The sequence below is a fragment of the Anas platyrhynchos genome, chromosome 8 (assembly GCF_047663525.1).
Source record: "Anas platyrhynchos isolate ZD024472 breed Pekin duck chromosome 8, IASCAAS_PekinDuck_T2T, whole genome shotgun sequence".
Lineage (NCBI taxonomy): Eukaryota > Metazoa > Chordata > Aves > Anseriformes > Anatidae > Anas > Anas platyrhynchos.
The window spans coordinates 34311332-34331967 of NC_092594.1; the positions used below are offsets into that span (position 1 = coordinate 34311332).

At 44.2% G+C, this 20636-nt stretch overlaps 3 protein-coding genes across 5 annotated transcripts; 1 reads left to right on the top strand and 2 right to left on the bottom strand.

Moving 5' to 3' along the window:
- Window positions 1-46: 46 nt before the first annotated feature.
- On the bottom strand, window positions 47-5753 carry IFT25 (intraflagellar transport 25). Of its 2 annotated transcripts, none has more exons than XM_072041428.1 (6): window positions 5621-5753; window positions 4570-4676; window positions 3827-3895; window positions 2464-2507; window positions 1746-1969; window positions 47-1142 (listed from the first exon to the last, which is right to left on the bottom strand). In XM_072041428.1, exons 2-5 carry the CDS (start codon window positions 4643-4645, stop codon window positions 1862-1864), a joined length of 297 nt encoding a protein of 98 aa, XP_071897529.1. In that variant the 5' UTR covers window positions 4646-4676; window positions 5621-5753; the 3' UTR covers window positions 47-1142; window positions 1746-1861. The 2 variants fall into 2 exon arrangements, with proteins under 2 accessions (XP_071897529.1, XP_038038757.2); XM_038182829.2 differs by lacking the exon at window positions 5621-5753 and adding an exon at window positions 4872-5006.
- On the top strand, window positions 5659-11444 carry LRRC42 (leucine rich repeat containing 42). The gene is made up of 7 exons (XM_072041427.1): window positions 5659-6131; window positions 8268-8399; window positions 9484-9602; window positions 10010-10098; window positions 10179-10292; window positions 10450-10534; window positions 10955-11444. The coding sequence occupies exons 1-7, from the start codon at window positions 5659-5661 to the stop codon at window positions 11209-11211; spliced, it is 1269 nt and encodes a 422-aa protein (XP_071897528.1). The 3' UTR covers window positions 11212-11444.
- A 2355-nt stretch (window positions 11445-13799) lies between these two features.
- Window positions 13800-20527, bottom strand: LDLRAD1 (low density lipoprotein receptor class A domain containing 1). 2 transcript variants are annotated; one of them, XM_072041951.1, is made up of 6 exons: window positions 18811-20527; window positions 17845-17899; window positions 16536-16670; window positions 16079-16216; window positions 15781-15909; window positions 13800-14934 (listed from the first exon to the last, which is right to left on the bottom strand). In XM_072041951.1, the coding sequence occupies exons 1-6, from the start codon at window positions 18817-18819 to the stop codon at window positions 14789-14791; spliced, it is 612 nt and encodes a 203-aa protein (XP_071898052.1). In that variant the 5' UTR covers window positions 18820-20527; the 3' UTR covers window positions 13800-14788. The 2 variants fall into 2 exon arrangements, with proteins under 2 accessions (XP_071898052.1, XP_021128945.4); XM_021273270.4 differs by lacking the exon at window positions 18811-20527 and adding an exon at window positions 18307-18787.
- Window positions 20528-20636: the final 109 nt, after the last annotated feature.

A 20636-nucleotide genomic window follows, 5' to 3' on the forward strand; every position in this document is an offset into this window, starting at 1 on the left:
ATAACAGAACACCTAGACAGGGAATAACACATGCATCTAAAGAGCATTTACAGTGTGGTTCATCATTTATTTGTCTGAAGGTTTTCAAGTTTCATCGGTACAACCTCATCTATCACATTGTAGTGTCTTACTGCACTTATACCAGAAGCAGTAACGAACGGTAGCTGAGCTATTAGGATTGGATATAAACATTTACATTCCTAGGGAATACCATGCAGGATAAACCTCAGGGGTGGTGACATTTGCAAAAGTCAACTGGCATGCAAAACAACCAATTTCATATTAATAAATTTCTCTTTCTCTCGTACACATCCAATTTTCTTAAATGTTCACTTCCACAGACTTCAGAAGGCTTCTGAATAAGACAATCTCTATTAACATTTGTTTCTATTAATATTTGTTATGACAGTCATAGCTTAAAGCGCAGACAGCTGTGACCTGAATTTAGAAAATATTTATAGAAACAAAGGATTGATCTGCAATTATTAAAAAACTATCAAGAGCATCGTACGGCTCCAGCTTGTTTTTCCCCTCTGGTTATTTATAAGCATTAGTAGACGTTTATGCACATCCTCTTATTCTTGCACAGTTTCTTTTGAGTTAATGAGGTTTCCAGTTTTAGAACTTTTGAATAACTTCTTTGAGAGTAAGAAGTAATGCCTCCCATTTAAGTATTTCATATTTTCTTCCATTCAACTCAGGGTGCAAGGGAAACATCTCACAGGAAACTGGGTTTTAATTCATAAATTAAGAAAGCCTGACCTAAACACAATGATTTAAATGGATTTAGCTATGTTTAAGTATTCTTGATAACACTCCAGATTATAGAGCTAGACAGCTGTTACTATAATTAAGGACATCTAAGCACAGACTCTTAATTCTGTTCATGAACCAACTGGACATGTCTTGACTTTTTTCAGAGGTGTCCGCTATAGCTGTGCCAAGTGGAAGCTGCAGACTTCTCAGTCATGCACTACAGGCGTTCCTGCTTTCCATATATTTCTGCAATTTCCTGTCCAAACAGAACTCTGGCTATGTATTTAGAAAACTAATGTTACACAAGCCCCTGGCAAAAGTATCTGTGCAGTTGCTTACCAATTAACTGCATTACATACATTAAACTAGTGGTGAATACACACTGCATCTGTGTCCTGGTTTCAGTTAGCACAGAATTAATTTTCTTCCTAGTAGCTGGTGGAATGCTGTGTTTTGGCTTAGGATGAGAAGAGTGCTGATAACACCCCGATGCTTTAATTGTTGCAGAGCAGTGCTTATACTAAGCCAAGGACATCTCAGCCTTTTGCTCTGTCCTGCCAACGGGCAGGCTGGGGGTGCAGTAAGAGCTGGGAGGGGACAGACCCAGGACAGGTGACCCAAACTAGCCAAAGGGGTATTCCATACCATCTGACGTCATGCTAAACAATATATAGGGGTGGCTAGCTGGGGGGAAGGGGCCGGACTGCTCGGGGTTAGGCTGGGCATCGGTCAGCGAGTGGTGAGCAATTGCATTGTGCATCACTTGTTTGTACATACTATTATTACTTTCCTATTATCACCATTGTATTATTATTGTTATTATTTTTACTATTATTTTGTTATTATTATTTTTCCTGTCTTATTAAACTGTCTTTATCTCAACTCACGGGCTTCACTTTCCATTTCTCTCCCCCGTCCCAGAGAGGGAGGGGGGAGGGTGAGCGAACGGCTGCGTGGTGTTTAGCTGCCAGCCGGGTTAAACCACGACAATCTGTTATCTTTGAAAAACACTTTAATACAAAGTTTTAATAATAAATATTCCCTGCAATACAGATATCAAAATTTAATACAAAAAGGAAAAAAAAGGTACAAATTTAAGCTGGACTTAAGTGTTTTCTGCTGTGCCCTCTGCCATCACCCTGTGTACTGATACAAAATGATCAAAGGCAGACTTGATGATGAATCGCAAGTAAGTGGCTGGGGAATCAGGAAGCTATAGAAGACAAAAAAAAAAAAAAAGTTAATTTTAGTCTCTGTAGTAACGTAACTATCAAACTATTTGCAGAAGTTTGTTAGAAGAACCTGTGTTCCTATGTTTGTTTCCAAATTACACATAAATCATGGTGTTCTAAAAAAATTTAGCCAGCTTCAGAGATTCTTTAGGAGACCAATTAAAAACAGTTGTCCCTCCCCACCCCTGAATATTGATTGCAGCCTTCACCACAACAATTCAGGGAGGAAAGACCACCATTCTTCTGGAAGGAGCTCCTTCACACAGGAGCAATAGTTAGGTGCTACTTCATACCCCAATCTACAGAGGAGCAGCAGGAAAGTGGAGTCTTATGTCCTGATCTATGAATTCCCAAATCTACTGTCGAGTTAGCAATAATTATAAATAAACATGTTTTGATTTTTCATGGTTTCCACCCAGTTAGCCTAGACATAGTGTTCCATGAAGTACTGCTGGTGTATCCTGTAAATACTCACTGGAAATTCTTCCATCTGAAGCTGTCCTTCTGTGTGTTGCAAATCTAGAAAATACATATTTTCAGCAAATAATGAGTAACAGGGCACAATGCTGTGAAAAAAATTCACTGGATGTCAGAGTTCATGGGAGTTTAAGGAGCAGGAACTCGCACAACATACAGAAATTGTTCTTTACAAGGTTATTTAAGAGAACAAATACTCTTTGCAATATCCCAGTGTAAAAATATAATTCATTACACTGCTTTATAAAACATCACCCAAGGGGCATTAAAAACAACATAATAATGCAGGAAATGGCACTCTATTATACTATGCAAGTCTGATTTTAATTTTTGGAACAAAAAAGATTGTACAAGTAGGCTCCAGCCCTTCTACACCATTTTACATCTCCAAACAGCTAATCAGAACATCAGTGTTCATAAACTTTTTTAAATGTGTCTATTAAACAAATGTCTAATAACATCATCATCAAGCCAGACCTGAATACTCAACAGACATGAAGTTAAAATGACTCACTGAAAAAATACAGAGTGCACGAATGATAAAAAGGATGGTTTTATCTGTACATCTCAGATCTAAGATCAATTTTATAAGCATAATTTTTACACACTATGCAAACTTACTGAAAGGCATAAAACTACGATTTAACAATAGAAGAAAATGTATTGTTTCCTGGTGCATTTGTGTACCATTAGCCATCTGAAAATGCAGTTTTCAAGTTGAGAAAATGGCAATATATAGCACCAGGCTACATGACAGGAAACGTGATTTTCCAACATGTCCATACTCTCACTTGATGTCCAAATAAATCAATGTGGAACTCCAAAAATTTGGTATCATTTATGCAAGAAGTGATAGGTCCCCCCAGAAGATGCACCACTGGCATTTTTAAGGCAACTATGGTCAAAATGTAAATGCTTTACTGTGAAAGTTACTCTGTAGTATAATACTACAAGGAATTTTTGCAGGAAAACAGGGATTCCAGTGAAATTTTAAAAACCTAACCAATATTAACTGAAATTATCAGAAGAAATCTAGGTCACAAGGCTCTACCAAAGCCTGACAATGTGACTAGTCTTGTTCTCAGACACGTGCCAGGGTACAACATGCCAGGGTACACATCCTAGTGTTACTAAGTCAGTTTTTTAGGGGAGGAAAAAGAAAAAAATAAAACCTCCTAATCAAGTTTTTATTTTTGTTTACTTATCTCTATACATAGTAACAATAAAAGTCAATTGGAATCCTTCCTGGTTTGCCTACCAAAAGCTTTGTTATTCAAAAACTTTGAAATAAGTCAATCAGCAAATGCACAGATCGACATCACTCCCACAAAACCCCATCCACTTCAGATTCAGAATCTCACCTTTTTCAACGCACTGTTCGAAATCTACTGGGTCTTCAGATATGCTTCTTTCAATCCTCAAGGTCCGCACTAAAATACATAGCATTTAAAATATCAAAATAAATTTTGCAGTTTATTGAAAATGATATTTATTGCATCACTTTCCATCTACAAAGCATCTTATCAGTATTAACTAATTCACTGCTCCTCTAGTTTAGGGACTAGGACTGCAATAAAACCATCGCACTCCTGTTTCAGGTTGGACAAACAAGGACAAGTTTTCATTTTGTGTTGTGCAGCCTCTGCTGACGGTCAGGCTCCTGTACCCATGCTCTCACCTTGTAACAGTGCTTTTGATCTTACAACTCACATTTTCCCTCACCTTATTTTAGAAAATAAAATTCAGAGTTGCCATACATAATTATAAAAATCAGTATTAAAAATAAATCATTAAAATAGTAAGCATTGTGGTTTTATCCATAAAATTAGATCAGCCACCACTGTACTACAGAAGTTAACTAGAAGATCAATACAAGGTTGCTATGAGAACACAATAACAATTGCAGCTGGGGCAGACTGGCCATCTTTTTCTGACACATTTATGAAAAACTTTGGACATGCAAGACAAGTGTTTTGTTAAGCTGTACCTTTATTAACATGTTAAATGCGACTACTTAAATATACGAGGCTACTGAGAGAACATGCATGTAAGTGAATACATTTTGAATAATCTGTACTGCGTACTGCAACACTCGAAGCCTTACCCAAGTAACACTGGATGGCGACTTTGCTGATTTTTACACATTTAGGAAAACCAATAATGAATTCCTGCGGGAACATTCCTGTCGTCGTCCAGAACGTTTCAGAACTTCTGTGGAGAAAAACAAAACCACACAGGGCTATTTACAGCAGCCTTGAAAGAAATTTTTAAAATAAATAAAGAATGAGAGGCCGTTATTACTGGGGGAGATTTTAGTTTGCGTTGCGGGGGCAGAAAATATTCCAGCTAGGAGAGGCACCGCGCTGCCAGGGGACCCCCCCTCAGGGCCCCTCTCGCCGCCCTCACCCGTCCGCCATGTTCTCGGCGGGGTGCTGCGGGTCGCTGGAGGTGGCCAGGACGAGGGCAGCGCCCGCCGAGCTCCGGCACCAGTCGGCGGCCCCCATCTGGAACCGGGAGCGGAGGGGATGGCCGAGCCCGGTGCTGCCGGTACCGGGCAGCAGGGCCGCCCCGGAGCAGCGCGGTTGTGGCCGGGCGAGGCGGTGCCGCAGCGGGACCCTCACGGGGGGGGGGAGCGAGAAAATGGCGGCGGCGGCGGCGCCCCCCCCTCAGAGCCCACCCCGGGGCCGCGTCCCCTCAGCGTCCCCTCAGCGCCTCGCTCCCCTCCCGCTGCCCGCCCCCGGCGCGGCCCCGCCTGCTGCGGGATGGGAGCGGCGAGAGCGGCCCCGGCTGAGGGAGCGGCGGGGCGGCCCCGGCGGGGCAGGTAGGTGAGGGCAGCCCCCCCCCCCTCGGACCCCTCAGCACCGCTCCTGCCCTGCTCTGAGAGCCGGGAGGGGGCTCCTCGGTCAAGCTCGGCTGCCCTGCTGCGGTCAGCCATTTACCCTCCTCCTCCTCTCTCTCTTCGTTCCCCTCTTCCTGCAGCACAGCTGTGCCCCCCCTCACACCCCAGCTCCTTTTCGCCATCCCAGTGTCTGTGGGTTGATGGCAGGCAGCACCCAGCCCGGCCCTCCTGGCGCTGCAGGGTTACGTGACAACCTGCACTCAGGGCACCCAGGATCGCTGACGGGGCTTGGGGTCTTTTTCAAGGTGTGTTTTACCTGTCTGCGGTTTGTTTTTGCAGAACTGGACCAGGGGAATGTCGTGCTGGCTCCACTCGGAAAGCTGGCTGGACACCGGGCCGATATACGTGCGTGAAAATGGGAAGCTGCACGTGGTAAACCAGGGTGCGGGCGGCATACACAATGTCCCTCCCAAAGCAAGACCTTTCAGGCTGTTCTCCAGAGGATTTTCTGTGGAGCTCTGCATGAACAGGGAGGACGACAGGGCAAGGAGGCAGAGGACCGATCACTTCATCTTCACCTACACCAAGGAGGGGAACCTCCGATACTCGGCCAAGTCCCTCTTCAGCCTGGTGCTGGGGTACATTTCTGACAACGTTGACCACATTGACTCGTTGATTGGTTTCCCAGAGCAGATTGCTGAAAAGCTCTTCTCAGCTGCCGAAGCAAGACAAAAGTTCACAGAACCAGTTACAGGACTGAGAGCTCTACAGAAGTTTACTGAAGCATATGGCAATTTGGTGCTATGTTCGTTATGTCTGCGGAATAGGTAAGTGCATTCAGTAACAAATACCTAGTGCTTTTTGCTAGCATGCTTAAATTTTCCCTTACTTTCTCTCAAAAGTAACTTTTCAAAAAATGTAGGCCTAATAGCACCACCTATTTTTAGTCAACTGACTTGAGCCTCATCTTACTCTGCTGCTTGTTTCCCTTCGTACCATTCCTTTCCTAACAAGTACAGCCCACAGCTGCTGGTTTCACACTGAGATACAAGGCAATATAGGTAATAGATTAAATCCATGTAAACTAAAGGGGGATTTTATTTGAAGGTTTAAACTTGCAACTATTTTTTAACAATGCTAATCAGTATTTGCATAACAGTCTGTATGTGTAATGCTACCTCAGGTATTTCTTGGGTCATTTTTCTAATTGTACTTAGAAGCATTTCAACATGCCTAGCTGACTGTTCAGATAAAATACACCCTTGCAGACCATCTCGGATTATTTACTATAAGTTTTTAACTCATTTCATTTTTTATCCCATTTCATTTTGGGTGCTGAGCAGAAGATACAGTCTTGTAGGTGAGAGTTAGAGCCTTTGAAGTCAGGCAGGTTTTACCTTAGTGGTAACTGTGGTTCCTAGCCCCATACTGAACATACCTTAATGAGGTTCTGATTAGAATACAGCTTTTTTTTTTCCTACCTTCTCGGTGTTCACGTTTTCTTTCTCTACAAGAGAGTCACACCAAGCTTAAAACTGAATGTGCTTTTAAAGCTTTGCTCCTACTGAAGTCTTTCCAAGTACTGTAATGAGACTATTTTCCATCTATACATGTTAAAAGGGATGGTTTATCCAGTTTAGAATCAAAGTACAGGCATATTCATCTGAAGTGCCAAGAGTGTTTTGAGCACAGTAGGAATGTTTGATCAGAGGTCAATTATCTTTTGTTTTATCCCTTAAACCTACTCCCTCTTTATTTTTAGTACAGATACTTTTTATGAGCTTAATTCAGAAGTGGAGTTACCTCTGGCATAGTTTGCTATTACAGAAAGCTCAGTTAAGCATCAAGTCTTTGAAATCCAGGAAGTAAGATACTAAAGCACTTTCTGATTAATCATATTTGTGAAAGAGCCCACTCTTCACAAGCCCTCTGTGGTCTACTGAGAGTTGCTTTGCACTCTGACTGCACGTATTGCCTCCTAGAATTTGGTGGAGTAGTTTGGTAGGTATACTTGCACCAAGAAGGTGCTCTTACTTCCATGGGCAAAAAGGCATTCATTGAGGGATGCAATTAGTAAACACACCTAATTTCAGCACTGTAGGTGTTATCCTCAGAGAATGTCTTGCTGTGGGGACTGTGAGGTAAATTCAGAAGAGATTAGGTTGTATTGCTATGGAAATAAGAGGTAAAAGCAAAGGAGATGGGGATAAGGTAGTAACTGCTACGTGCAAGCAGGGTGTTACTGCATATTCATGCATGCCATTCTTCAGTGCATTCCTACCTCTAAACCTCCTACTGAATAGTTCCAGCACAGATGTTTGCATGGCTGCGGAGTGAATCGGATCCGGGAACCAACGCAGCTCAAAAAAAATAACCCACTGAGTAACCACTGCCTGGGGTGTAATCACCGCTCCAGTTGGAGTCCAGGGTCCTGCAGGCATCTTGTTGGACTTACTCTAGTGAGCTGGGCCACGTCTCTAGCGAAGTATTGTATTTTCACATGTGGAAAGTAAAATTTTACCATTTGGCAAGCTGTGCTGATGCATTCAGAATAGATTTGAAACCTGGGTGAATGCTGGTTTGTCTCCACGCCACCTAGATACTAAGGAAGAGCAATTTGTGAATCTGATTTAAAGTATTTTATTCTACATTATTCTGAAATAATACAGTAATAACCTGAAAACAGGCCCCTAACAGTGGTGTTTGCAAATTGAGGTTGTAATTGTTAGTCCATTATTCTGTGTCATAACAAAACAATATTTATTCAAGGAGAAGGCTGGGGATTCGGATGTATTGTGTGCAGAATGCAGTTTAAAAAAGATAATTACAACAGTTGGCCAGTTTCTGTCAGTTTCTACACAGATTCATATGAGAAATAACTGCCTTATGCTTGTGACACTTGAGAATACTTGAAGATCCTTCTTATGTGCCCTGAACACTGATAGCTTTTTTGTTCTTCACAGATACCTGCTTATCTCTGAAAAACTAGAAGAAATTAAGTCTTTCCGGGATCTGACGTGTTTGGATCTTTCCTGTTGTAAACTCGGAGATGAACATGAACTTTTAGAACACCTCACTAAAGAGGCTCTGTCTAGGTACTAATTGCTTGATGTGTATCTAAAGACACTTTCTTTTCCTATCACTAAGCAGTTCAAAGAATCAAGGTGTGACTTTACAGAAAAATTTCACAGAAAGTAGTGTGTAAATTTGAAGATTTCAGTTGTTGATAAAACCTGTTCTTGAGGTAAACAAAATACAGAATTTATTGTACAAAAAAACATGCTCTAAAGGACATGCTAAATCTCAAAGGTGCTATAAATGTGCAAGATAATTCTTGTGTATTTTTATAATTTCCATTGGGCAGGAAAAAAAAATGCATCTTAAGCATTTGTTACAGCTTTACACTTTTATTTCCTTCTTTAATGGGTAACTTTTATAAGACAAATTTTTAACTAAACCAATAGGCCAGATGGAGATCTGTGTAAGCACTAGGTTGATGTTTAGTTAATTAATACTTTGGAAAATAAATTTTATTGTGTTTGATACTGAAGATTGAAAAGTAAAAAAATTGGGAAAACAGTAGGCAGAATAGCTACTAACTAGGGGATGTTACATTAATATAAAACTTCGATACTTTGATGCATTTTGAGATGAGATTTTGTTTTCAAAGCACTTTGAAAAATGTTGTAATGTTATGTTTTCCCTGAGTTCATCTGTGTTAATAATACCTCATTGTTTACCTAAAAATTGTTGCTGCATCTCTTGCCAAATCTGTCCTCTCCCATTTTGCCAAGTGTTTTTCTCTTTTCAGTTTTGAGTGAAGTTGAGATTGGCAGTCCTGATTTAAATGACTTCAATTTATAAAGAACCTCCTTGTCTCTGTTAGCAAATGCTTGTGCTCTAGGATGAGTTTGTCACTGGAGTTCCATGAATAACTGCTCAAATAAGTGCTTCTGTTGAGCTAGCAGAAGGAATATAAAAACACTTGTCAGTCCTACTGACCCAGCCTTCTTTCTTGCTACTTTTATTAATGTTAATAAAAAGTTCTTATTAACCCTTCAGTAGACTGAGGGGTTGGCACAAGATGAGCCCAGACTTTCTGCTAAGAGTTTTAAGATATTTTGCAAAGCTGTCTAAATAAAGTGACTGTAAACAATTGTTTTGTATTTCTCCTTCCAGTGTAAAAAGGCTTCTCTTGAAAGACAACGCTTTATCAGATGCGGGCCTTCGCAGAATGACAGCACCAGTACGAGTATTGAAAAAGGGACTTGAGAATCTTTTGGTATTAGACTTGTCTTGTAAGTGCTTCATGGTATAATATTAGAAGCAAACTGTATCTTTTTTTGATAAAGATTTTTTTCCACTTAATATTGAAGGGATACAAATAATTTAACAATTCCTTTGAGCCTAGTACCCAGTCCCAGGTTTGACTGCCAGCTTCCCGCAAGGCACAGGTCATACCTCTAAGTCTCAGCTACATGTTAATTACGTACATGTCTCTAAGAACGTGGGAAGTAATATTGTAAAACTTGTATTTTGATTATTAGAGGAAAAACACCACATTTGACTCAATTTCCAAACATGAATCATCCTACAAAGAAGAGGCCAAAAATCCCTTGTTCAAGTATTAGCTTTTGGAACAAATAGTTTCTTGGTATTCTATCTTCTTCCACATCTTGCAACTTAACTTTACCTGACCTTACAGGTAACCCTAAAATCACAGATGTGGGAATTGGATACATTCTTTGTTTCAAGAAGTTGAACTGTTTGGACATTTCTGGGACAGGTCTCAAGGTAAAAGAGCTTCTAAGTTTAACAGACAAATATAACCAAATGGTCTTTCCTTCTGACCACTTCATTTCCCTTTTCACTAGGATGTTAATGCCGTCATTAAACGAATCCAAACGCAGATAGGCTTGGTTCACTCAGAAGTGCCTCTGAAAGAATTTGATCATAGTAACTGCAGAACAGAGGGATGGGCAGAGCAGGTATGGGTTTTTAAGTCTATTTTACTTTCTAGAAATGTTTCTTATGTAATAGCTATGAGGTATTAAATCACTAAATAGGAAATAATAACGGATATGTTTCTGTTGACGTTTCTGTAAACTTTACAAGAAATATTAACTCCCTCATATTTTCTTTCAGACAGTTTTGCAGTGGGAGCAGGCAGTTATGGAGGCTGTCAAGCCACAAGAGGACTTGAGATCCAGAACAGCAGCTCAGCACTTCTGTATGTAGTTGAATAGAGACCACATTATTTAATCATTTTCTAGGAGGAATATTTTCATGCATTTTTGTAGTACAAATAGCATCTCAGATGTGCAATTTTAGCCATTTATGCAACTACTTTACAGTGTGGTGGAAGGTTTTTTGTATGTGTTTTTTTTATATATATATATTTGTTAGATTGCTGGATAACTTACTTAAAATTCAGTATGACAGCAGGCTCAGGGCAATATCTAATAACTGAGTTTTCTCCTTAAAATCTGGAGTCCAAAATAAAAATGTTCATTTCCCCTATGTATGCTTCAGTAAAACAAACAGTATTTCCAGGTTTGCTTGGCCAAAACAATTTGCAACACACGTGTACATTTTAAGGCATAATTCTGTTTTTCCCCCAACTCTGAACTTTTTGTTTTTCCCCCTGTAGATGGCAAGACACGCAGAACAGAGGAAGCAGTCAAATGCAAGTTGGAGGAGACAGAAACCAAAGCATCTGGAAACTTGCAGTTTTATAAGGAAAAAGTTCAAAATTGCCATTCACCTTTGAAAAAGGAGGTTGCAGGCAGCCATGAATCAAAGAACAATAAAAAAAGAGCTTTGGCTGAACAAGAGAGAGAAAGGACTTCCAAACAGAAGCATCTGTGCCTCACAGTGGAGGACTGGGATTTGTTAAATACCTACTGAGTCAGAAAGAAACGAGTCTTTTGTTTGTTGTTTTCTTGCTGACAATGGATTTTAGAGGCGTTCAGATGGAGTAACAAAGCAGACCAGTATTGTTAAAGCTGGTTGCTGTGATATGCTTGTGTTATCGTAGGCTTGGGGAGGGGAGGGCTAGAGTCCAGGAGAAGGGTGATGTTACTACTGTATATTTTCAATACATAATTTTTTTCAAATAAAGTTTTTGTTGTCATCCTTAACTAATTCTTCTGACATAGATACCGTTCACAAAAATACTGGTCTTGTCCCTTCTCATCTCTTGTCTCCTCAGGGGCCAAAGACTAATAATAATCACTGCAACTTTTTAGAAGTAAAGCTGCGCTGTGCTTGTCAAGTGCAGTGGGCCTTTAACAGTGCTGCTAGCACAGAAGGCTCAGCCTGTAAAAGCAGAGGCTGTGCTGATAGAGCTCTGACAAAGGGAGGAAGCAAACAGGATAAGGACGGGCCTGGGGGAGGGAGGGAAGCAGAGACAGAAACCCCTCGGTAACATTGCACAAAATCAAAGAACAGAAGTCCCCTATCGCCTTCCTTTTAACCCAGGAAATGAAAGCTGAAACTGGGTTACTGCAGAGATTAAACTCTACAGCTGTAACATGCCCTGCCTTACAAGCAAATCCTGCCTGCGCTTTGTGCTTTAAAGCCTCCTCTCAGTGTGTGTGCAGGCCTGCCATACGCTAACTGCATCTCATCTAAAACATAAAGGGAAGTGTTCACTGAACAGCACGCACTTGCTGCAAAAGGCAGAGATACTCAGAATGATTCCGTTTTGGTCTTTCTGAAGCCAGGAGTACAGCTGTAACACTACAGGTTTGTTTATCATCAACACAGGACTGGAATTCAATCAAAACTGAGGTGCTCAGTGAAGCCATCGTTGTGCCCTTTAAGGCCAAGGACAGGCTGCTTCTACTCGTGCCAATTTAGATATCTTCAGAGTTCAGTGTTTGTCACAATTCAGTAACAAGGAAAACAGCCCATCCTTGGCAATCACAAACACAAAGATGCCAAGAAAGGGAACTTCACCTCAAAAATGCGTAGAGATGAGAGGGAAACCCCTGCCTCTTTGTTTCTGTATTGCTGAAGTTTCTCCAAAAAGGACTACAAACAAAGAATGCAACTATGCTTGTTTTGAAGCCCTACATTTTTTTTTCCCAGAAACTCTAGGCTATTTATAGAATCCACTGAAGACTACATCAGCCCTCTTCTGAGACAAATAATGGCACAAACAGTGACTTAGCAGAACCACTACCAGGGAGGAAGAAGGCTGTGACACACAAGCCTCCTCCTGCAGCTGGCTTTCGGTTCAGCAGCCAACGTGGATTTCTTTTGCTAGCTCTTCTGCGCCTGTGAGATCTGCTCATCTGAGCATGCAGATGCCAGCCTTGGAGCGTTGTGTTCTCCGTTTCACATCAGTAAAGCAGCTGGGAGCTGACACCTTGAGGCAGAAAAGAGGCACATTGTGATTTGGCATGAACGGCCTGCCCAGGTCAGGAGTGTCAGTAAAATAGCACGGTGTAGCTTCACTTCTCAGAAGAGGTATTTTAGAGCATTGTGCTTTTTATGTTCTCCACCCCTGGTAAAGTTAGTCCTCGTGCTGACCAGCAGACTTCCTCTTTTAAACACACCGTTGTGTAAATTTTATCCTGAGATGACTTAGGCACGTTACCACTCTGTACTCATCCCCCTCATCTCTCCTCAGAGCTCTGAGGCACAAATCCCCCACTGACAGGACTGACAAATACAGGACGGGGGGAATCCAGCAATTGCCACATGGCCCAGCCTAACCAGCGTCCTCTTCCCACCCACAGCAAAGGTGAGAGGCTCCACAAAGTCATGGTCACCCCAATATTTTTAAGGCAGAACAAGTTTCTTACTAACCATATTTGCTGGTCTCAGTGCTGAGCATGAAGGTTTCAAAGCCCACGAAGAAGGCAAACAGCCAGTGGTTGAACCCCATCTGAATCACAAAGCAGCTCTTCCCCCCAAAAAAGAGAGAGCTACCCCTGAACTGACCCTCCTTGAGCTCCTCTGAAGAAGTGCTGCAGAACTTCCTTGTAGATTGCCCCTGGGAATGCTTTGGGTTAATAAGAGGAGCACAGCAACTACAACAAACTAGGATTTACCAACCCCAAATCAGCCTTGTTGAAATGTTAGATGCTTGTGATTTTCTGGTAGAAACATGCATCTCTATTTCATGTTTTGACTGAGGCTGGAAGCTTGAAAGTGAGAAATGTTTACCTAAAAAACTCAGTCCCTCCTCTGAGCTGCAGCACTGAGGTGATGCTTTACAGACATAGCGAAAGCGAGCCATCCGTCCCGGCCTGGCATGGCAAAGGAGGGGTTATTAAACACAGCTCTAAAAATTTCCATGGTACCTGCTCCATTATGCAGAATTTTGCCGTCTCATTCTAGGTAAAGCGTGAGTCAGAACACAGCAAAGCTATTTTTAAAAGATCTGTCAGATCCATGGCTGTATCCCAGCTACAAATTAGAACAAACATCCACCATTTATACCAGCCACGGAGAGACGCCGAGTTACAGATCACAGGAGAGAGAGGAAATGAGTGGACTGGCTTTTATTTTTAAAGATATGTGACCTGGGATGGTGGTGGGGAGAACAGTGCCTGATGTTTATTTTGGGCCTAGAACAGTAGGAACACTCACTGAAAATCCGTGTTTTCCTCAGAATCAACATTTTAGACACAGATGAGTGTTTTGGTTTTCCTTTCTTCAAAGGAGCAGAGAAAGAACACAGCTTTCTTAAATTTCAATGGCACATCCACATCTCTATCCTGCGGACTGCTTTGAAGGCCTGGCTGGCAGAGGAGCAAACCGAGCGGATCCCAAGTCATCCCACAGCCGCCCAGCAGTGGCTGCAGCTCTTGGTTTTCTTCTGCTCACTGCTCCAAGGCTGCCGTGGATCCCCCCACACACCTTTTTTCCTTGCTAACTGAACACGGTGCAATGCATCCCAGCCCAGTGGCTGTTTGTGGAGCTGCCACTCCAAAACTGCTCAGCCCCAAGACAAACACACTTCGGATGTGCCCTGGTCCCCCCTGAGTGCCCAGGCTGGTTGGAAGGACAGCTACACCCCACATGAACACTGAGTTTTCCTCACAAACCCCAGTACATCCGCTGCAGTTCCCTCACCATTACTCTCTCCACGCTGACCTTCATGGTTTGAGCTCTGTGCAGGAGGTGGCCCACATGGTGGCTCCCCAGACGTGTCACCCAACACCAGGCCCCACAGGAAGCCTCCCAGCTGCATCAGCGCAGAGCCTTCAAAGCAGCTGCCGAAACAACCCACAGACATGCTTTACACACTGAGTCCACCTTCTCCTGCCCACGGACATCAGGAGCATGGAGATGTGTCAGAGGGAAGTGCTCAGGAGGACCCATGAAGGTGTCCCACAAGCTAGTAGCATGGCGCTGCTGTCCCCACACCGTGCTGCTGATTGGGCCGGAGCTTCCAGAGCAGGACAGCAGCATGGGAGATGACAGTGCAGGAAACACCTCCCCACGACCAGCATCTCCTGGTGCTGAGGCTTCACGGTGTGCAGAGGTACTCATCGGACCAGCTGGTGCAGTGCTGGACGCTGTCGCGGCACAGCGACCTGGGCACGCAGGCGCAGTACTCGTGGAACACGGGGCTGCAGCTCCACCATGCTGACCCGCACGGAGGGCAGGCGGACACTGCGGGGACGAGAAACCAGGAACAGAAATGCTGCTGCTGCACGCACCAGGAGCCTCCTTCCTAACACCGGCAGCTATTGAAAAGACAGCAGTGATGACCCTGAGTCTGCGAACCCACCAAAGAGACGTTTTTATGATCTTTGGGGCAGAGATGCCACCCTGGGAGGAATGGCCAGCTGTAATTCACTTGTTTAGCAGGCTACCCTAGACAAAGCTGCTGTTACAGACAGGTCTCACTGGAGGTTCAAAACCTCAGGGGGTGATTTAGGAAGAAAGCTGCTGCTCATTTTTGAGCAGAGGTGGATTTAAGTCACAGAGACACACTCAGTCCCCCCTTGATCTTCGGGACATACCTGTCTCCTGACCAAGGACCAGAGGCTTGTTTTGAATGATTGCTGCTGATACAGCTGTGCATCAAGATGGAAATACTCTGTCCTCAACAAATCACAGAGAAAGAACAACTTCTGGGGCTGGGAGCAAAGAATCATCAAGTCATTTAGGTTGGGAAAGACCTTCAAGACTGTTAACTCCAACCATCAACCTGACCTACCAAGTCCCACCACCACACCATGTCCTTCAGAGCCATGTCCATAGAGTCATAGAACCATTCAGGCTGGAAAAGACCTTCAAAGCATGGAGTCTCTCCCCTCCTGGCTGCCTCCAGTTTTTGGATGTTGAGGAGCCCACATGGTTCTCTCAAGACCTAGCCCAGCCATTTGTGTCTCAGAGGAGGGCACGAGCCTCCAGTTGTTCCCAGCAGAAGCACTGAGCACCACTCCTGTAAAACCTCTTCAGTCTCTCATGAGAGCAGGCCCTTTGCTTACTGTATCCAGAAGGCAGACTTACAGCTCCCTATCTCATCGGAGCAGTCCCCGCAGTCATTGATCCCGTTGCACCTCTTGTCGGCATAGACCCAGTGCGCAGGGTTACCACAGCGGAAAACCAGGTACGGCGGGAGGCTGCGGGGCAGGTCACCTGCAAGGGCAGAGACAGAGCCCGTGCTGAGCTCTTGGGGCACGGCTGTGCCTGCTGAAACAGGGACAGGCAGCTAACGAAGTGGTTAAATTAAGGCCCAGTTGGTGAGACAGGTCTTCAGAGCACAGCAGGAAGACCCGGGTGGGAAGATCTCAATGAAAGTGCTCACCACAGAGTTCCTCCTGCTCATCCTCTCCGTCTCTGCAGTTGGAGGTTCTGTCACAGACCTGGCTGGCCGGGATGCAGGTCACTCTGTCGTCACACAAGAAACCTGTCCGGTTATTGGAGGCTGCACAGAGGCGGTTTGCTGAAGGGAAAGCAAGAGACGCTGTTTTCTGACAGTCTCATGCTCACAGATGGTATGGGGAAGAGATGAAGATTTCAGAATCAAAAGAGGGGGGAATTCAGAAATTTATGTCATCTGGAAATAACTAGGGGCCAGAACCCATCTCCAGTGTCCTCCTGGTGGGTGCCAGCAGCTTGAGTTGTGCCACCCGGAGTTTCCACAGTTGAGGATCAGTTCAGGGCCACCTCTCTCAGCCCCTTTCCTTCTCCCCACCACTGTTCCCCTCAGCACCGCTTTCTACCTCCCCCATGGGGCCAACGACGACCCTCACAGGACCGACCTGGTGAGCGTGGTGGGAGCCCCAGCGCCACCGCCAGGCCCACGATGGCCACCGTGGCAGCCAGGAGGAGCAGTGAGGTGACACAGACACATCTCGGTGGGCAGCACAGGCGGGCCCCACGCGGCCGGCAGCAGCCTGTCGGGAGGCAAAGGAGAAAGGTGAGGGGCTGGGGAGGGTCCAGGGGGGCTCTGGGCTGGTGTGGGGCTGCTGAGGTGTGGGTGAGACTCTCCTCTACCATGCCAGCAGTTTGAGTTTTAATAGTTCAGGCACTTCTGTCACCCAAAGGTGAATTAGCAGCTCGAAATGGTGACAACTGGACAGTGAGCAGCCCCTTTCCCTCCCCAGAGACATCGCAGGATACAACAGGCTGCAGCCTCCCGGGGAGCCCAGCCTGCAGAAGGTTACTGACATAAATCAAGCAAAATCAGGAAGTTAAAGGCCAAAACCACAGCCATTGCAACACAGAGCAGCACACGTACGAGCTGACCAGCTGCCTTGGCTCTTGGCAACGCCAGAACTGCGTGTCTAAACCCAGCGGTAACTTCTCTCAGATTCCTCTCTATTCCCAGACCGACAGGAAAAAATGAATGTGGTCATCTGAGAAACACACACACTTGCGTAACGGGTCACTAAAGACAACTCTGTGTGAATAACTGGATTTTGGTGCTTCTGAACATGAAGAGCCTTCATGAAAAAGTTAGGATTTCTTAGCTGTGCCTCACACTCGCTCAATTGCTGCGTGTTGTAGAAGGCAAAGATACACCCATGGCTCAGCCACAAAGGGATCCAGGCTGCAGTAACCAACCCCTCCGTCAGGCATGAACAGGAATCAAAGGCAGGACATCGCAGTTTAAAAGCTAAGCGGTGAATTACAGCGTGTCTGTGCCTACAGGACAATGCCTTTGACCAAACAGACACGAGTATAAAATAATAGCAGTGAGGAAACGCTGTTATGAGGCAATCTGCAGGTTTCCTGTTGATTGTATGTGATCTCACCTTTTCTTTCTTAATGTGGACAAAATTTGCTGAAGCTTAAAGCATATAGAAAGCCCACAGAAATAGTTATAAACCTCATCTGCAACAGAGGAATATCACATATCATGTTACTATACCATAAGACTGCCAACTCCAGGCCAACAAAAAGCAGCTGAAGTCTATTAATTTTATAGTCTGGATGTTTCACTACAGAGGGGGAAAACATCAGTCTCAACAGATCATAAATACTGCCTGTATTTTACATTGCCTAGACAGTTTCAGTTGGTTTACAGTTCAATAACAGAAATGTTAAGCTTGGCATTACATTCGTTACCTCTTTCTTCAGAGAAGGGCTTTGCTGGATGAAAAGGAGCTACATCACCGTTCCTCTAGAAGGAAAGGAAACACCGCTTACAGAAGTGACATGATAACCATGCAACGTATGCTTTTCTAGTTCTCGTACCATCTTATCCAGGAATTAATATGTAAATATGGATAGACATACAAACACATACAAACAAAAATTACCTCAGTGGAAACCTGACCCAGATTTGGCTCACAAAGCGCTCAGATTACCTTCCAAATCTCCGTTTCCTATTTGTACAACATGCGCTAACTCGATACAGAAGCATTGATATCAAGTGCTGGATTTGATACCCTTTCATATCAAAGCAGATGAAGTAGATATGACTACAAAACTCAGAAGCCGCTGATAGAGAAGTTAAACAACATTATCAAGAACAAGTGTACTTTAGGAAACAGTCGCACATCAGATTTTTGCAGAGCAGGGCCATACCTGGGGGTGAGTTTTGTTCATTCCTCCTGCAGCCACAGTCTTCACAACAGCCCAGTGGACCACAGGGAGCTCTCAGCACCCCAAAATTCAACCATGGTGCCAGCATACACCGGCTGTAACGTGAGCGATGTTACCAGGATACAAAATGCAACAGAGGGAGGAAAGCAAGGAGCGTGGTGCTGCCCAGCACGTGTGCAGGAGAGGCCAGGGAGGCTGAGTGCTTGCTCTGGTCGGAAGCAGGGTTTACAGGGTTTGCAGCTTGCTTCTCACCCCTCCCAGCTGATAAAGGGCCCAGAGACTCCTGATACTGACAACCCCACTGCTGCTCCTGACACACATGGAAGACAAATGCTCACCCCCCAGCTGACACAGCTTGAATTTGCCTTGGTGCCAGCCAGGAACCAAAGGACAGGAATTGAAAAGGCCTGAGAAAAGGGAGTCAGGTCACATCCACCCAAAACTCATTTCCCCACCTCTTCCCCAAAACAAGGCTGACTCACTGACCTCTGCCATAAGCCCAGGCTCCTACAAGACAATCAGGTCTCAGCAGAGCTGTGCAGGATACAGCCACCTGGAACAGCTTCCTCGCTTGGGCCATGAGCACGGGCTGAGCAAATCCTCCTGGGTCCTCTTTTATTCATGTATGCAAATTTCCAGGCCTGCGGTAAATCTTCGCATGAAATGGATTGCAGCTTCTGAACTGGCCGCAGGCTTCAACACTGCATGCAGAGTGGACTTGCAATTTTAAAGACAAAATGCTGTGAGCCCACCTTCCTCATGCTTGCAGGAGGGGCCCCAGAACTCAAGCACCTCCAAATTGTTGCCACCCCACAGGATTCTCCCTCCTAAGAACCAGTTAACCAGGGCTCAGAGAAGTCAGCAGCTGTATTGCCTAAAAGCCGGCCCCAAGACAGTTTCACCAAGTGAATTGATGCAAAACAACAAATAATGCCTGATATGGAGTAACTACTTCCCTCTCCATGCCCAAGCACACAACTCACTCATGATTGCCGTGAGTTATTGGCTTCTTGGCAACAGCACGTGCCAGCCCTGCACTCACCTGCACCAGCCCGAGTTAAATACAGCCTTCCTCCTTCAGCAGGGCAACACCCATTTGTCCAAAGCAGAAGCTTCTCACTGAAATCTATCACAATTAAACTTTGTGCCAGAAAGCTCTCCTGGTTGGAGAGGAATTTGGGGTGAGAACGCTAAATGCCAGTTCACAGTCTGTGACTCTAGGCACTCACCACACCATGGAAGAATGAGACTAAGGGTTAAAACCTGTGTATCAAATTCCAGATCTTCTGCTTTTCAGAGGGGATGTTTAAGTTTCTAATCTGACTTGCTACAGAATGAGCATTTTGAACCTTCAAAAGGCTTTAGGTGATAGCAAGCTTGGTAACAGTGCCATGTACCAGGTCAAGCAGACTCCCTATGCACATCCCACAAACCAACCCTTAAAAAAAGCATTTAAGATGTGGAGTGAAACAATCCTTAGAGACAAATGTCCCTAAGAACTGTCATCTACCACTGTTTCCTACAGCAAGGTTATCAAGTTCAGCTGTAACCAAGGAGGCAGTTGGTTTCAGACCAGTTACACCACATCAGACCACCAGTCCAGAAAAAAAAAGACTTGAGAATGAGGTAACACATACAAGCAAGCCTTCTGAAGCGCAAAACACTTGCCCAAGATCAGAGTATTGAAAAGGAAATAAAGATGGATATATTGAGAATGATGTGAGACCTTCGCTAGTTCTATCACACAAAACAAAAACCCTAACACCCACACAGAAGTGCCATGGCTGCTTCTGCCAGTGGTGAATCACACGCACTTGAGAGATGCCTTTCTGATGTCAGGATGACTCTATTTAAAATCTGGTGCAAGTTCAATGGAACACAAGCCTAAAGAGAATATAAAATGCTTTCCTTCTGTGATTTCAATAATTTAAGGCCCTTCACTTAAATAGTGGTCTTGGGCAGAGATCAAACCCAAATTGCAGCCTCTGAAAATGAAGATGTCAGGAAGTTAAACGTTTTTAAAAAAAATAAGTAGGAGAAGCCATTTTGCAAAGTCAAATGCCAAGATAGCTTAAATACTCCACTTAGACTAGAAATCTTGAGAAACAGTTCAATTATCGCAACCTAGGCAGTATCCAATTTTACTAAAGAAAGCTGCTTTGACATGAGCTTACAAGCACAGCACTTAACAAGTTCCTTAGGCTCTGGCTTACCTTGGGAACAGCAGTGCCAAGTGACAGATTGCTACAGGCATACAGTTTCCTGTGACCTAACTGAATCATTGGCTTCACTGCACACGTTACTTAGCTGAG

Coding starts and splice junctions, on each gene's coding strand:
- IFT25 (XM_038182829.2), bottom strand. CDS start 4,969: ATGGGGGCCGCCGACTGGTGCCGGAGCTCGGCGGGCGCTGCCCTCGTC. Junction 2,508..3,826: donor CGAACAGTGCGTTGAAAAAG/GTGAGATTCTGA, acceptor TGTATTTTCTAG/ATTTGCAACACACAGAAGGA. Junction 1,970..2,463: donor TTCAGATGGAAGAATTTCCA/GTGAGTATTTAC, acceptor TGTCTTCTATAG/CTTCCTGATTCCCCAGCCAC.
- LRRC42 (XM_072041427.1), top strand. CDS start 5,659: ATGTCGTGCTGGCTCCACTCGGAAAGCTGGCTGGACACCGGGCCGATA. Junction 6,132..8,267: donor TCGTTATGTCTGCGGAATAG/GTAAGTGCATTC, acceptor TGTTCTTCACAG/ATACCTGCTTATCTCTGAAA. Junction 9,603..10,009: donor TTTGGTATTAGACTTGTCTT/GTAAGTGCTTCA, acceptor CTGACCTTACAG/GTAACCCTAAAATCACAGAT.
- LDLRAD1 (XM_021273270.4), bottom strand. CDS start 18,327: ATGAACAAAACTCACCCCCAG. Junction 16,671..17,844: donor GCCCTTCTCTGAAGAAAGAG/GTAACGAATGTA, acceptor GCCTCCCGACAG/GCTGCTGCCGGCCGCGTGGG. Junction 16,217..16,535: donor GCTCCCACCACGCTCACCAG/GTCGGTCCTGTG, acceptor CTTTCCCTTCAG/CAAACCGCCTCTGTGCAGCC.